This window comes from Struthio camelus, chromosome 12 (assembly GCF_040807025.1).
Source record: "Struthio camelus isolate bStrCam1 chromosome 12, bStrCam1.hap1, whole genome shotgun sequence".
Classification (NCBI taxonomy): Eukaryota; Metazoa; Chordata; class Aves; order Struthioniformes; family Struthionidae; genus Struthio; species Struthio camelus.
Window position 1 is genome coordinate 2,567,501 of NC_090953.1, and position 17,701 is coordinate 2,585,201.

The 17,701-nt window shown below is 37.1% G+C and overlaps 1 protein-coding gene across 5 annotated transcripts in view; it reads right to left on the bottom strand.

The window, feature by feature from the left end:
- The window catches only part of IQCH (IQ motif containing H), a 95,482-nt gene that overhangs the window by 57,838 nt on the left and 19,943 nt on the right, over positions 1-17,701 (bottom strand). For 2 of the 5 annotated variants that reach the window (XM_068958999.1, XM_068958996.1), the window contains exons 3-8: positions 17,295-17,392; positions 16,851-16,965; positions 11,543-11,659; positions 2,530-2,641; positions 1,730-1,858; positions 1-122 (exon numbers count right to left, since the gene is read on the bottom strand). The exon at positions 1-122 is cut by the window's left edge and continues 90 nt beyond it. In XM_068958999.1, coding sequence (XP_068815100.1) covers positions 1-122; positions 1,730-1,858; positions 2,530-2,641; positions 11,543-11,650 — 471 coding nt within the window. In that variant the 5' untranslated portion in view covers positions 11,651-11,659; positions 16,851-16,965; positions 17,295-17,392. Of the gene's footprint in view, positions 123-1,729; positions 1,859-2,529; positions 2,642-11,542; positions 11,663-16,850; positions 16,966-17,294; positions 17,393-17,701 lie in introns of all 5 variants that reach the window. The other 3 variants (XM_068959000.1, XM_068958998.1, XM_068958997.1) reach the window with 2 other exon arrangements.

Consider the following 17,701-nt stretch of genomic DNA (forward strand, 5'->3'; position numbering starts at 1 on the left):
GCTGCTGGATGGAGCTGGTGCAGCATAGCCTTTGTTAGAAGACCGCGTTTCATCAAGTGCTTCTTTTGAGTGCGGAAAGGTGAAGATGGCTCTATTCTCAGGGTCCACTCTACTAATCTCTCCTGCACCAATGGAAAAAATGCAGCACAGATTTCATTGCTAAAAGAAGCGCAGTAATAACATCAAAATGATATTCTATCCTCTACTGTTAGGTATTGGCATATTTCAGTTTATTCTCACATCCAAGTAGGTTGCAATTTTCAGGAACTGTTGCTAAAAAAACATTGAGGAATGTCATTGAATGGCCATAAGCCTAGCCGTACTGTAACAGATTGCTATTACAAAGACTGAGATTAGGCTACAGGAAAAGATATATATAATATATATATATAATATATAATATATTTTAATATTAATTTTTAATATATAATATTTTTAATATTTAATAGTTTTAATATATAATTGGGGGTTGACCTGCTGGAAGGCAGCTCTGCAAAGGACCTGGGAGTCCTGATGGGCAAGCTGACCATGAGCCAGCAATGTGCCCTTGCGGCCAAAGCGACCAATGGTATCCTAGGCTGCACTAGGAAGAGCGTTGCCAGCGGAGGGCCACGAAGACGATTAGGGGACTGGAGCATCTCTCTCCTATGATGAAAGGCTGAGGGAGCTGGGCCTGTTCAGCCTGGAGAAGAGAAAGCTCAGAGGGGATCTTATCAACGCGTACAAATATCTAAAGGGAGGGTGACAAGAGCATGGGGCCAGACTATGTTCAGTGGTGCTCAGTGACAGGACAAGAGGCAATGGGCAGAAACTGAAACACAGGAAGTTCCATCTGAACACGAGGAAAAACTTCTTCACTGTGAGGGTGACTGAGCACTGGAACAGGTTGCCCAGAGAGGTTGCGGAGTCTCCTTCGCTAGAGATATTCAAAACCTGCCTGGACACGATCCTGTGCAATGTGCTCTAGGTGACCCTGCTTGAGCAGGGCGGGGTTGGACTAGATGATCTCCAGAGGTCCCTTCCAACCTCAACCGTTCTGTGATTCTGTGTAACGTTCTAAAGTTTGTAATACGGCCAGCCAAGAGTATACCAGGATAACGATGTCAGAATATTAGCACTTTTACTCTATGCTATTCCAGATATAATTTTAGTTTTCAGTCACCCCTTTTCATTATAAGAGCATTTAAATTTGTAGGGACTGCTACCGAACTCTCTCCTCAGCTTGCTCACGCTCTTTTCCCTACCAATGATAGGTTTACCACATGCCTTAAGCAGTCATACCAATAGGAACATTGAGTAGACTTTGGAGCAGACCAGAATTCCATTACCCAGAGTATATTCACTTATTAGGAGTCATTCATCCAATCACATTGGCAAATAGATTCTTGATCAGCTGTTTTAAGTCATGCTTACAATGACTTACAGTAACAATGGCTTTATACTAATGCTGATGGTCAAATCTTCAGATTCAGGTGCTTAAAATGTGAACCATGCAGCTAGGAACCTACCAGGTTTTTCAGAAATGAACAGAGACCAAATCCTCATAGGGATTTAGAAATCCAATCCCCATTCAGCTGAAAGACACAGGATGCTTATGTCTTGATGACTTAGTACTATTTAGAATTTGACCGAGTGTTCATTAGCCAGCTGCCTCCCTGGGAGAGAAAAAAGAGCCTGAAAGTGAAGTTGTACAGGCAACTGATGGTTGTTATCGACCCTTTGCACTCACCTACAACTGACTTCTTGTGCTGTTTGTGAAATTCATGGAGAGGAGCTGGTTTAGACACAACAGGAGATGACTGGAGGGTTATCTTTGCTGTTGGAGGGATAAGTCTTCGTTCAGTTAGACTCAGAATACCTACAAGAATGTGATGTTAGTTAACAATTTGTTTACGCTCTGGTTATGAACAAAAAAATTAGTCAGTTAGTAACGGTAAAGAAAAAATTAATGACAGACCCAAGTTCTTCCAGTTCCAATAAAAACTAAAAAAAGCAGTGGTTTTCCTTCAATGGGGAAATTCAAGGAAGGTAAACTTTGCCTATAAAAGTTGATACATACATAAAATATATTGTAATGGTGCTGGTTCTGAGGAGGAATAAGGGCTTGCAGAACGGCAAACTAATAAATAGAGTGTATGAGAGTTAAGTCTTATAAACCATGATATAGTAATGGCTATGGATCAAGTACAGGTCTAGTTAAGATTGAGTGAGTGATAGCTAGACATTAATTATGGCCATGTATTTTGACTATTTTATTTAGTCATGCAAGAATCCTCTCTCACACACAAGTCAACTGAACTCCACACAATACTAGATAACTGGCTCAAGGAGGAGGATGCTCAACAAACGATATGTTATGTCCTTAGGATCTCTACCACATGTGCGGTAGATCTCTATCCTTGGCAACCCTTGAGATCACAATTCTTATAAGTTCTGAGGTGCCAGAAAATCTGATTACCAGATACCTCCTTCAAACAGCAAACAATACTGCTTTGGTAGAATACATCTGGTGTCTGACAACAAACTCACCTTTCTGTATGTCCTCTTCTAACAGGGGTAAAGGAGAATCCATGTGGTGAGAGGCAGGCAAAACCCAAAGGTTGCTAACTGTACAACCCTTGGCTATCTTCTGATTACACATCTAGGAGGAGGCAGAATCTTCTTTTACCAAATAGAAAGTTTGGACTTGCAGAAGACAAACTTTTCTACTTATGTAATACTAAATAATAAATACAATTTCTTCTATGAATAGTCTCATTAAGATTTAATAATATAACAATATGAGCACTAATTCTGCTACTTATGAACATGTTGCAGTATTGTCTACTGTCATTAGTTTAGCAATTTAAAATAAAGTTAATTAAATCCAATCAATGTCTTGTGATTTCTGCTATGCAAAAATCAGTGCACTAGTTAATAAAAGGATCACAAGAAGTTTCCTCAATTTAATGAGAATGGTGTAAACGTAGTATTTCCTGACAGAGCAGCCTTTGAATATACGAAATGCGTGCACAAGCAAGGTACTAGAAAGGCAAGGAAGCACTTTCAAATACGGAAATAAATCTTCACTGGGAAAAATACTAATAGAATTAAAATATACACAACTGTTCACAATAACTGTCACAGACTTCTGAAGTTTCAGTGTTCTTTAACTACAGCAAAGAGTGACATAGCCAGTTAACGTGATGTGAAAACACGTGCCACACTGGCTGTGCTAACGTGGGGATTAAGCTTCCTTACTTTCCCAATTAACCTGCATGTTTTAAGTGCCAGGAATTCAAGCAGTGACACACGTGACTTTGGGATAGTGTTACGTGTCTTATTATTATGATTATCATTCCATATATAGAGCATTTCGCAGAGAAAAGAACAGACTACAGTCTCATACTTTAGCATTATAGGTACGAAACCTCTACGTTATTATCTAACATTTTGTTTCTCTCTTTTTCCAATATGCTAAACATCCTCGGTTTCTTTCTAACTATGAATACACATGCTTCTTCTATTTGGCATGTGGGATGGCACTAGGCTCTGAAAGAAACAGAGCGCCCATTTCCCAGGGGGTTTCAAGCATTGCAGCTCACATAACTTCAGGGCAATTAACATCAGCAAAGTCTCTGGCTTGAAGATAGCAAACCACCTCCACCAGCAGCAGGTGATTGTGTTTTCTTTTGCCTGCCTGATGCTAGAAACAGTAAGACAAAGAAAAACCTAGGAAGTCACAAAAGATCCAGCTTAAACAAACTGAAACGTCCGGATGAAGCAAAACGAAAATTTAACACTAGTTTAAACATTGCTCTATCAAAGGCTCTTTGGAAATCCAGATAAAGTTTTCTTAGCTTTAGCAGCTAAATTCCCCAAGGATTGAGTATACTCTAATGTACGCTGCTCAGAACATTCTCTGCAACTGCAGCTTTGCAGATTCTCAGATACCTGAAATGACAGTGGCAATCTGTCCTCCTCCTCAGTAACTTTCTTGCTGGGCCCAGGCAACACAGGAAGGAATCTACTAAATTTGAAGCCATAGGGAACAACTGCCAGCACATTGGTGTGAATATATTATTAATCTCACGAAAAAGGAGGGTAGTAGGAGAGGCGAACTGGGTCTTTGAGCAAACAGTGAAGCTACTAGGCAGACTGGACAATGAAACAGAACACGGGATGGAGGGACTGGGAACGATCATGGGGACAGGCTATACAAAGAGCCTGGCAGATTGGTTGGGAGTACAGGGTTGGGATGGGGACAAAGAACCAGGCAGATATGACTAGGATATGTTGTGCAAGGAGGCTCAGAAGACAACCCAAAGGAGCAGAGAGACTGGGTAAGACAGATGGGAAAAGGAGAAACCAGAGCTGGTTGGGAAAAGGAAGCAGACAGGTTTATAGTCAGCAGGGCATTTCCCACACAATTTGGAATAGAACTCAAGATCCCACAGTCTTGTCTTCTCCAGTCAGCAAATACTTGTGAAACCCCATTAAAAAAAAAAAAGGGGCCATACTTTTGTAGGTGACTGTAGGCTACCAGTTACTCCATAAGTTTAATAGCAGATATTTCTACGTTGGATAGAAAGGTTTGAGCATCACTGATGAGCTATATGAAAGATAACCTAATACTGTTTTTTTTTTTTAAAGATATTTCATTATGAATGACAAACTACCTTAAAATAGTATTAAGTATCTAAAATCTGAAAGCTAGAGAATGTTTGCAAAAAGCAAATAATGCTTCCCTCCTTTATAAGGCACATTAGGACTTTCTGGTTTAAAACACTAAGTTTTAATGACTAATTATCATGTTTGTGTACAGCTTTTAGTACAATAGGATCCAGGCCATGATTTGGATATTTGAGCACTATTGTCTCATAATTAGTAAATAATATCGGCCATCAACTTCAAAAAAAGGAGTAGGCAATTCTAAAGAATTGTTTAGAATTCTAATAGGAAAATGAGATAGATCAAAATAAAGTATTATAATTCTTTTTCCTCCAAATTTGTGTAATAACACCATCCACAAAAGACATTAGGGAGATAGAAAATATGTAGGCTTCATCATAATAGACAGTCTTTCAGAGAAATCACAGACATTCATTTTAGTTATGGCTATTACGCAGCATTATGCTTTAAGGGATCTAGGTGCATGAATCTTCATGTCCTTGTGTTCCAAGAAAATGGCAATAAGCACATACAAAGATTAACTTTATATCATCCAGCAAAGAAGTGGCTTGATACTGAGAAAAGGGAATATAAACCACAGTTTTTTATTCGCTCTCAGTTCCAGCAGTTTGCTGAGGACACAAAAAATGTGTAAGAATGACAAAATTTAATTAAATAGCAACTCCATTTACAGGCTATTGCTATTGTATCAGTAAAGCACCACTGATTTCACTATTGGCCAGTTTTACCCTAATTTGAATCCCAGGAGTTTTGTTATTTTAAGCAGCTGTATGAAGCATTTATTTCACTTGTGTTCATACAAACACAATAAGCTACAAAGGAAAGTAATTCTGGTACGGGGTATGAGCTCATAAAGCTGCATTTTTTATTTTTTCAACTAGAGAAATACTTATTCTTCTTTGCTGTATCCTTCAATTTTTATAAACTACAGGTGTCAGCTTAAAAGAAAAAGGTCAGATGCAACTTTCTGAGGGAAGAGGGTTGTAATTTAAGCCTTTAACATCGCACAATGCCACTTTGATTAACTAAACTACATAATATAGGCAATATACTAGACTTGACCCCAAATTATTACCTATGAGAATTCCACCCAACCTGCACATCCCTCTTCCACGTTCTTTCAGCATGCTCTTTTACCACATTAATCACCCATTTGATGACTTGAAGGCTTCGTTAAGAAATGAAAGCAAAACGTGACAAAACGCTTTCACACTTTATTTTCACTAAATTGAAATAGACCCAATTAAAATAAAAATGGCTTAAAAATAATAAAAATATTAAGTACTACAAGGAAAATGTTTGCTTTTAGCATCATTATATGTTTTATTACTATTCAGTAGTTTAACAATTTCATCTTTCTAAAAGGTTCTCCATAGACTTCCATCCGGAGATCTCAGAGCAGTTTAAAACCTTTACTCACACCTGCAGCTTTTATGGCATAAACACAAAGGCCAGTGAACTTAACACTGCAGAACTACACTAACTAGTCCTAACTAGCACTTTGAAGTTTGCAGCATAGACAGACCTAAAACAGTATGGAAGAAATAAAATAAAAAACCCTCCACCCTCTATCTGTAGGTACCTTACCACCTTCCTCTCTGGTAAAACCTAAACTCAGAAGAGCTGCAATGCAGTCCTTACTGCTAACGAGGGATTGGAATGTCAGGCATTTTTTCCCCTAAGTGATGTTTTTTCAAGTCAAGTTTATGAATATTATGATTCAGTAAGTATATTTTTATTAAGTCAGCACACAGCATGCTTGATCATCATCGATACTTTTAAAGTATAGTTTTAAAAGGCTGGAAAGGAATGCTTAATCTGTAGTGCCGTCTAAGGCTTGCTCTGGGCAATATGCTTGGAGTGTGCTTGAAAAACTACTTTTTCATTTCAAACATTTCTGAGTGTAATTAACCTGAGACATGAGAAAAATAATTCTACTAAACTTTCTAACGTGTTCTTCTCCTGTGGATAAACCTCTCCCATTTGATTTTTTTCTTTTTATTTCACTTTAAATGGAGTACTTGTTGTAACACCAGAGGGATTTTTCCATTAGTTCTGGGGTTTTTTTTTAAAACCTAGACAGGAATATTTAGGTAGAACAACTTTTTTTGTATTTATAAATATGCTCCTCCTCTAAATAAAAAATATAGATTAGTATTAGAATTGACAAGAGATAAGTACTTTCACAGATGATTTTATTACTGTTGATAAACTGCAGGAATATTAGCTAGACAAGGCATTTTGTAAGTAAATATCATAAAACTACAGAGCTTGATGGTTATATACCTTTTCCATCATTACTAAGTAATCTGCAATTTCATGTAATCTGCTCCTAATTGCCACCCACCTTCATAATCTCTATCAAAAAAAACCTATCAAAATTTCATGTACAGGGTTGATAAACCTTAGAAATGGAAGGAGAAAGCACACCCACATGGAAAGACAAGACCGTTTTTACAGATGCTTCCCAGGAAGCCTGTTAAGCATATGAGAGCTGGACAGGGCCTCTTAAAAAAAAAAATCCAGCAAGATGAAAATGGAGGTAGGTTAAGTACCATGGGCTGAATGGCAGCAAGTGAATTTCTGCTATTGAGTGAAAGGACAGACAGGAAGCACACAAGCTATAGGCTATTAAGTCAAATCAATTAAACTAAACAAATTAATGTATCAAAACAGATGAACTTCAGTGCTTACAAATCAACAGAACCTGATGTCCAAGCAGGAGGAGGAGGTATGTTAGCTGCAAGTGATGGCAGCAAATCAGTTCAGATTGTGAAAAGCTCTGTAGTGGAGTACAGACAGAGCTCTGAGTGACTTGAGAACAAATTGTTCAGCAAATTGTTTCAGATGACTGAAATATTTATTCTGCATGTATTTGGGAGAAAAGAAAAAAATAAAGAAAAAATAAGCTTTACTCCTTTAAGCTGCTATGGAAGTTAGACGAGATGGCCTACTGCTAGCTTTTCCAGGAATTTCACTCCATCAAAATTCTACCACAGCAGGTGCAAAAGAATAGATGCAGAACTTTGGTGAATACCACATCTGTTTTTTGAAAAAGAGAGCAGAAGCAGCACAGAAGGAAATAAGAAAGATAATCGCTGGCTTGAACTATAATACATTTTACTTGTGGGCAAAGGGCCAGCTTACACAAGGCAGAACATGCAGTCCCATCTTATTGGAATTCAGGGGTGGGCCTGCGTTCTTGTCCGGAGACAGCTGTAAACCAGCAGCCCATAGCATCACAATCAGGCACCATGTTTCATCAAGGAATGCTGATATGTACAGAAGCAGCCTCAGCTGCACCCCTACCTAGCAAAATGACAGTCAATCTCCAATTCCAGATGACAAGAACTGGATAAAAACTTAAAACAAAAGGTGACCTTTTCAAAAGATTAATTTGTTTACCAACAAAGCGTTCTACGTTTGTCATTTGAGATGGGGGTGACCTTCACATTCCCATTTCTAGGTTGAAAGGATGCTGACGACAGTCATCTGTTAGGTTAACTCTATCTCACCAATTACTCTTTATTTTTAGTGACAATATTTTATTAATTCACTGTGCTGCATTTGTATTATGGTATGTAATGATAATAAGCAACAAGCTTATTTTGAATTACTGTAGTGTAGCATCAATTTAAGTCTTTGTCACCAATGCCAAATTGTGTTTTCAACTAATGCATATGGCCATAATTACAGGCAAAGCATAATCAGGTTTTTCAGAATCAAAAACCTGTTTTTCTTCTACAACTTCTAACCATCTGAAATGAAATTACCCTGCTTTGCCTTACTTTATAGTTTTGGAAACGAACAGGCTTTCAGTGATGAGCATTAGTGATTAGCATGATGCAAATACTGAGTAAAGAATGAATTACTGAGGATACGATTAGAATGGCTGCACGGGAATAAGTTAGTTTAAAAAACTAAAAACAAACCAGAAACAGAATCACTGCCATCATCACTACAGCCACACTATAAGATGCAGCTCAAAGGCTAGAAATCACCACTGCATTAAATCCTACCTCATGAATAAATGAAAAGGTTCCTAAGTTTACATTATAATATATTTTTATATGAAAACAGGGACCAAAAAGTGCCAGTATAATTCTGTAAAAGAACAGCAGTCCTAGGAAAACGAAAGGTATAGTTGCAAATCTTTTCTGCACCGCAGCAGTTAGTCAGCATTATTTCTGCTGCAATTCAGATTACTGTTTGTTTTGCTAGATACTCCATGAGAAGTGCACATATTTAATAGTTACCTACGTATTTGGCTTGTTATCCAGTCTACAAAAATCAAGCAATGCTCAATCTGCTCCTGTTGTTTCAGACAGAACTACATCCCTCACTTTAAGATAGCTACAGCACGTTATAAGAGGATGAAGTACTAGTGCTGACCAGAAAAACAAAGTTCAAAAGGGCAATAGTTACTGCATAATTAACTGTTTTCCATCTGCTAGGAAATCAGTATCAGCAACCTTCTAACACTGAAAGAAGAAAAAAACCAGCAGTCATTCATGAATAAATGAGGTCTTTATTAAGTTTGAAAGTGCTTTTTCAAACTACTCAAATGACAGGTCAGTAAAAATTATATCTAGATTTGTGCTGGACTCCAGTTACCTCCATTTGTTTTTAATCTTGTTACCTTTTACATACTCAGATTTTACATGTTCCTTGAGTGCTCAGCTGCTGATACTATTGGAAAATAAACTATTTGCTCTTAATCAAGTGCTTAGTTTGTCGTTTATTTCAAAGAGTCCTTCCGCCACTGATTTTTGGGGAAACATCTTTAGAATATGTTCATGTATGAAGGGTAGGCACATGATATCCATGTGTGCACACACATGTGCACACATACAAATATTGCCCTCTAATGGCTGATTAGAAAAACAGGGTAAGTAGTAACTAACTAACTGGTAGCTACTGTAATTGCTATTTTCTTCCAAACCTAAAGAGTATACACTTTTAGACCTGCAACCACACTGATTTCAGTTACTAATGGTAATCTATAACTCATTCCAGTGACTGCTTGTATAGGTCACCTTCACCAAAAATGCCTTCATTCACAGTCCCAGTAGTGGATTTTTACAAATCTACTTTCAAACTTTTAACCTCACTGAAGCTATAACACTTCAAAACAGATTTTTCGAATCTCATGAAACACTTTAAAAAGCTTCTGCTTCAGTAAGGCTGCAGAAGAACAATAAATTAGTGACATAAAACACCGGCTTGGTTATTCAGCCTATCTCCCCATCACAAACAGTTTCTTAGCAAGTGTAAATATGTATCAGAGAGCTTGACTAATTTACACTAAGTGTTTGTGATTTAACTCAACATTAAGAACTTTTCTCTGATCAGTATGTTTCAGTAAGACTGGTAAAACACATGGCTCTCTGCAGTGGTATAATATTCCTCTCTGTGAGCGTTTTAGAGTGGTTCTAAAAAGCTATTAGCCATGATGTTTTTTTCTAATTAACTCTATATCACAGGGTTAGACAAATCACCTCTTAGTCTGGGCAACAGCTTTCAAAAAAACCATTTTTTAAGAACTGGCAGCTCACAACTGTGCCGTTCACAGATTCCGTTTATGTTGTTTAAAACCAAACACTCTAGAATGTCTCTTATGGCACTGGGCTTGCTGCATAATGCTTCTATTACATAAATTAAATTGTAGAAGAGTGTCTTTGTGTGAGACCACTGGGCATATTCTTTCATGTGGACCACAGTGCTGCACTAAAATTGTGAGCATAATTGATCTTTGGAGGGATATCTGTGCCTATTAAGTTTTTGTTTAAAAAAGCACACTTTGTAGAAAATGTCATCTTCATGTTAATTTAGGAGGAAAAAGCAGTTGCACAACAGAAATTTGGGAGAATCGAAACTTAACCTTACACAGTTTGAGTACTCTCAGTACAGAGGAGAAGGGTGATTTGATGGCCACCGATCAGGGCAATCTTCACGAGTGCACTGACGGAAACGCTCAGTCTAGGCTTCAAGAGATAATTGCTTTGTACTAACGGAAACAGCTTGTCTAGAGATAAAAAGAGGCTGTGCTCCAGAATACCTTGTAGCTTGACAGTGAGGACACTTTGAGGATCCGCAAGACATGGAATTATCCCCACATACAAAGGAGGGTCTGAATCAGTACCTCACACTCCAAAGCAAGTGCTGCAGTCATTGGGCTAGAAAGTAGAATGGGACAGTAACCATCCCCAAACCCTGTCAGAAAAATAAGTTGCAAATGTCACCTAAATTCACATAGTCACTCTAACATTCTGGTTCTCTTTCGGTGTTATCCCTACTTTTCTGATTCAGTGACACTGATTTCTGGTGCGATAGCCCCATGCTAGGATTGCTTTTTAAAGTGTCAATTAAAAACAGCACCAAAAGAAAGTACAAACATTTTTCACTCATCCATAACAATTCTATCAGCATTTGAAAATGGAACACATTCATTTCTTGTTAGGAAACAGCTATGTAATGAATGACCCAAAGCCTATCGTTGCCAGACCAAAGGGATCCAAAGCCCCTTTACTTCTTCCTCGATTTCTGGATTGCATCATAAATTCCACAAGCTCCAGTTTTGCTCATCTTCACTCATTGATTTTACTGAGATTACTCACTACATACACTCCCATTTATACTTCCACCTTTGCAGGACTGGCGTCTTGTTACTTAAAACCTGTTGTGCTACTGGTTTGTTTTCCCCAACACTGTCACTCAATTAAAGTGTGTTAATTGTTATACATCATGTCAAAAAATAGGAAATTATGAGGTACTTTCATTTAAAATAGGATTTTTATTTAGGTCAGATATGCATCAACTTTAACAGTAGACAGTTAATATAGATAAAAACAAGACGATATAAGCTACTTACTGGAGTAGATTTTTTCTTAGTTATAAGTGGCAGCCTGATCCCACAGTCCTGCTTGAAAACAGCTTTAGCATTGGTGTTCTCTGGGTCAAGCATAATTTTCACATTCATTTCCAGCTGCTGCTGAAATATATATTATACCTACTCTTAAAACAACTACACTAGAAGAGAAGTGTTTATAAACAAAAATTCACTAAAAACCATTGCTTGTGAATTTGAAAAAATCACAAAATCATGTTTATCCAGTTCTGTGTGGATGGTCAAATAACGAAAAAGCATCTTTTGATTAGATGGATGACTTAGCAAGGCATAAAACTATTATTCACATGTATGATTCTACCACAGTTTGTTCAATCAGCTGTGCTGAAGTTCTTCGAGTGTCAAATTTCCACATCTTTCTCAAGTTAAATTTTGGGTGGAAAAAAACAAACAGGTTTGACTTGCTGGATTAACATATGTCATTTGCCAATTCCATTTATCTGTGCTATAAAAGATGTTTTATGGTACTTACAAATAAGGAAACATGGACAAGCCCATAACATTTTTCAAAGAACCCCAAATCATTATGACTATTACCACCTGCCCAGTTGGAAAGAAAGAGTCAATACATTCACATTTTACAAATACAGCTGTTCAAGTAAAATATACTTTCTTTATGCTAGTATGGACATTTTTTCCTGAATGTCGTCTCAGGTAAATCTCAGATCGACTTTGCCAAATTTGTAATAGAATTTGCATCTGTGCCTTATAAAACTATTTTATGAACTAGTCAAGGATATGTAAAGTATGTAAGCGCCTAACCATAAGCACAGATACAGACATACGCAACACAAGAATCTGTACTAAGCTGAAAACGCATTGAGGTTAAACGATTAAATGAAGAGCAAGGAAACATAGAAGGATTAGATTAAGCCAATTGTGAGCTTCAGCCTGTAATCCTGTATAACTGCAGTCAATGGCAATCTTCCTATTAATATCAGTGGATGCCAAGACAACTACAACATACCCTGTAACGTTTATATATTCCATTCATAAGGCAGATCATGTGGCTTATCTGAAAGTAAAGTTCTATACCCAGAAAAACATTTTTTCTTCAAGTTTCATTTAAAATGTTTTGTTGAATGGGAGTCTATACAAATATTTGGCAAATACATACCCAAATCTTTGGGAGGGAGTTAAATATACATTCTTCCCACAATTGACAATAATAGTTCAATCTATCTCGGCTATGCTTATCAAAGACTAATTCAGGAATCATTGACCTGATGGACCAGATCACCTTCCTTGGATCAGTTATGGGTCGTAGACTCAATGCAGGCAGAGCACTTGCTTATAAGGAAGAAATAAATAATCCTTATAGTAATAAGAATTAAAAGCCAGTAGTTTCTTAATGTACTGTATTACTTCCAAGAAGGAATACAACTCAAAAAGTGATTGTGAATTAAATCCTGTTGGACAGAAAACAGACCACGTTACCTCCTGGTTAAAAAGTATCTAAAGCACATACTTTTTACTCAGAGTAAAAGTACACGGCACCACTTTTGCCTTTATAGAAAAGAGTATCTTAAGGTAAAAATATTTCAGTACATAATGCATACACTCTGGTTTACACTTGGATCTATATCAAGTGTAGTAATCTCTCTCATTACTTTCACTGCAACAACACTGCTAACTAGTCTGCATCCAACAGGGTTTATTTACCAACCAATGCAATGCTGAATAGGGAAGAATCCTCAGACAACAAGAGCTAATGCAGCTCTAATGAGGTCAACAGAGCTAAGTTAATTTAGAGGAGTGAGGACCTGGCACTGTATGTTCTTAATTCTCATCATAGGAGCATAGGAATACAAGAAGTTCCCTTACTATGCAGGATCAAACTAAACATATTTATAGATGAGAAGCCGCTACTGATACTGCTATTATGTATATGAGTAGAATTTTTTCTGACAAACCAAATACGCCATATAAAATGCAAGAATCATTAGAGGTACCTTTGAACTATTAACTGTATTACTTTGTGAAAGAACGAAAAATGCCTGCATTTATCTGCACAATCTATTTTCTTCTTTTGACATAATTACAAGCAGATGCATCAATGAGACATTCATTTAGATTTGGGTTTGTAAGAACAAAAGTTATTATCCAAGCCAATTACTCTTTTGCCCACATGGCTGCACAGAGACAGAAAGTTCAATTTTCACCTCATCAGTGATTTTGTGGTATTTATTTTATTACTATAATACACCACTGTACAGAGAGGAAACTGCTTGTGCTATTAAACAAGAATTGGAGGGAAACTGAAGGCCTCCTCAATTAAAATAGATGATTCACAATGCAGACTCCCCAGTCTGACAGTGAAGCGATCAGCGTTGCAGTGGCAGACTCCACTCAGGATAACAAGAATTGAAATACTTAAAAGAAAAGCTGATAAAAGTTACTTTGTCAGTTTAGATGCATGGCAAGTGACAATTCCACATTTGCAGGAGTTGGTATCATGAGTCTCTTCCATCTGCTCTTTCTATATTATCCAAGGTATTACATTTAATCTAGCTTTAACTGTCTTGGTAGAGAACAAGAAAGAAAAAAGCAGGGCAAATAGCTTATTATTACTAACCTAAGGCCCTATGAAAAAGGGAATTAGCATGCTTCAATTACTAGCATAGAGTGTAATCCACAGAACAAGTTGATATGTTCATTATAGTTAAAAGTAGTTCAAATCCCATCCTAATTCAACACAAGTCAATTCAAGGTGGAGGGCATTTCACCAGGTAGAAAGCCAACAAGTCTTACTCACTATGTAATTCTGTTTTGCAGATGTCTGTAATACATAGTTTTGGATACAGAGTCCAATTCCGTTAGGAATGGATGGTTCTAACTGAAGCAATCTATCTGTAACTAAACCACTTTTCACGTCTATTTATGGTATTCGCATATTCTAGAGCCCTCTAGAAGCATTTTCATTTACATCTTTTATTCTGTTCATGACAAGAGAATATTAGCTTCTGTTGTGTATTCAGAATGGCACAGAGCCTCAACTTTTAGAAAAACAAAATAAAGCTGCATAAGCATCAATTCAGGTGTTTTCAATTAATCATGCTTTTTAAACAAGTTTGAACTGACTCACCTACCAGTTATGGACAACAACATCTTTTCTGCCATTGCTATGCACAGGCTTTACAACTACAGCCAGCAGAAAATGCTTCTTTTACAGTTCTTAAGCTTTATCAGAAGAACAAACCCAACTGCAACACACACAAAGGGGACAATGCTTCACAATTCCCCTTATGAGCTAGATTCACGCAGTCCAACCCTGCTGTTGATATGATTCAGAAATACAGTATGTGTGTGTAAATAATTTCAAGTCAGCTCTGACATCTGTGGGCAAGCTATTTAGCATATGACAAGTATTCTAGCAATGTGTATGTGGAAATAGAATCCGCGTTCATTTGAATCCAACCTTGCTATAGGCTAACTACTACAAACAGAACTTATGCTCCATTTCTACTCACATGGCGTATTATAGACTGCAAATCACAGAAACATTGCCATATGAAATAATTATTTCTTTCAGAACTTACACAACTTCAGAAGTTGATTTCTTTAAACCTATGTACTTGGATAAACGCTCTTCAAATGGAAAGCTATTCAGTACAGACTCCTTTATAGTGGAAAGGAATTTAAAAAAGTATGCTTAAATAAAAAAAACTGTTTATAGTTGCAATTGAGGAAAAGATAGGAACTGAGGAATTGTAGGTGATAACTTCCCAGCTGGATTTCACAACTATTTAATAATAAAAGCTTTTTATGTTGGCATGCCAGGCATGTAGAACAGCTGGCAGAACAGCCCTGTTTGTCATTTTCTATATAATGGGAAATTAGGGCTAGCTTGTGTATCACTGGATATGCATTTCCAAGCAGATGCCATAGATACCAGACAAAAAAAAGAGGAAGTCATGGCAGGGCGTAGTATGCATCCCACTCTAAATTAAGCTCACTGATGCACATAGAGTTGAAAGACCATAAATAATAGAGACTAAGAGTAGCTGAACTCTGACCATTTCTTCAAAATACAAGGGTATACATACAGGATGGGATTGGAATACTCTGTGGAAAACTTGAACCTCTTGCTTTCAAAACACTAACAAGTATCATTCTTTTCTATTCAAAAACTTAAGGGTGCCATGGGTACTCCGTTCAACAAATTCCAAAGTTCTTATTCTTTGAAAATTATAAGTCATTTCCTAAACAATAAGCATTTTACACATTAAAAAGATGACTACTTTTTCAATACAATCCTACAGAATTTCATTCTCAGTTTTTTAAAAGATGAAATTTGTGCACGTTTAAAATCTGGGATTTTATTACACCTTACCCACCATTTCAAGGAAAAGAGATATTTTAATGCTATTTGATATTGAATTTTTTTTGTTTAAAAAAAAAAAAAGAGTCAGCAATGTAAATGCCAGGCTGTAACTCATTTTGGTTATACCATTTCAAGTAGCTTCAATCCATACCTAGTTATGGCACTGGCACAACAGAGAACCACCAAGATTCTCTCAAAGATCCCTTTAATTTAAACAATAACCCCAAATTGTGACAATGTGTATTTTTCAAATGAACTAATTACCTTATCTGTTTTTAAAAAAAAATTGATTAAAGCACCTTGAACTGACCAATCAAAATTCAGTTTAGAATAAAAAGCAAGAAATACTTCAAATCCAAACATTTTAAGGCGTAACGTAATTGTGTAAGGGTTTCAGTTATGAAAGACAGTGAAACAGATTGCAAGGAGGAAAGCTGTATTTATCATAGATGTGACCACCCCATACACAAAGGGAAGACTTTTCACCTAAAAGATATGGCAAGGTGTGGGAAAGAAAGAAAATTACTGTCAGTCTCAAATAATGCAAGTGTTTATATCTGTGCTCATGCTATTCCAGTATATTGTTCCATGTATTTCAAAGGGATCGCTTACAGAAGCGGTTAAGCATATAGTATTTGCAGGACTGGGATCCTTAACTTACTTGTGGAAGAAAAAAAGAACGGAAGGCTTCTTTCTGGGGGTGCCCATGATGGTACAGACTTCCTTCCTACCTTTGACTTTATGCTGACTGTGAGCCAGGGAGAAGGCTCCTGTCTCAGTTCTCATTCTACTGAGAACTTTCTAACACATTCACTCACCGGATGATATGAGCCAAAACTGAACCCCTGGAGAGTGAGAACATAACACCGCAGAATTAACTGATAACCTGCAAGACCCCGGTCTACACACTGAATATCGTTTATGCCAAAGTACTGTGTTACTTCAAACCTGTGAAGGTTGAGAAACACGTGGTGCTGATTTGCTGCATTCCTGGACAGTCAGGTGTTCCACAGGCACTCGTGGCAGAATAAGTCGTTTCTGAGGAGCACCAAAAGGAAGCTCCCTGATTTAGAAGAAACAAACAACAAGGTTTAAAAGTTACTTTGATTTTACCCATAAAACCCATACTGCTTCCATCTGGCTGAATTTAACAACTATATTTTCATTTAAATGCATGTGCAGCAAAAACCAGAGTTAACAGAAAAGTTGCTGTAGCTACTTGGGACTGCACTTCCTTTTGTATTGCTTTTTAACTTAAAATAAAACAAACTCAAAATAGCAAATGGCCAAAATAAGCTAATCTGGTCAGGTATTCCCATTCACTTCATAAGATTTTGATATCACAGTTGGTCTTGGCATTCATCCCTACAATAAAACAACTGTTTCACTTACCATTTAGAAAGCTGTTTTGAATGTTCTCCTTTATTATCAGTAGAAGAAATAGTTAACACTTGTCTGTTTATAGCATTTAAATAGTTTTCAGCATGTTTCTGTTAGAGAAAAAAGTTTAGACTATTAAAAAAGGTGTTAGGGACACTAAACCTAACTCAGTTAACTTAGCCATCTAGATCTTTCACTTGAGTGAAAAGTCAATAGGTCCTATGCCTCTATCAGACTAAAGCAAAACTTTGCTTATGATATGAGGCGCTAGATCAATTAATTCTGACCCCCCTCCCCCTCAAAAAAGGAAATCAGCACTCTAAACTATTATGTCTGATGAACCCCATCATTTGCTAGTTGGAAAGGGAACTTGCAGGATGACAAACATAAGGCCCCGTGCACTCTCAGCGACCTACTGA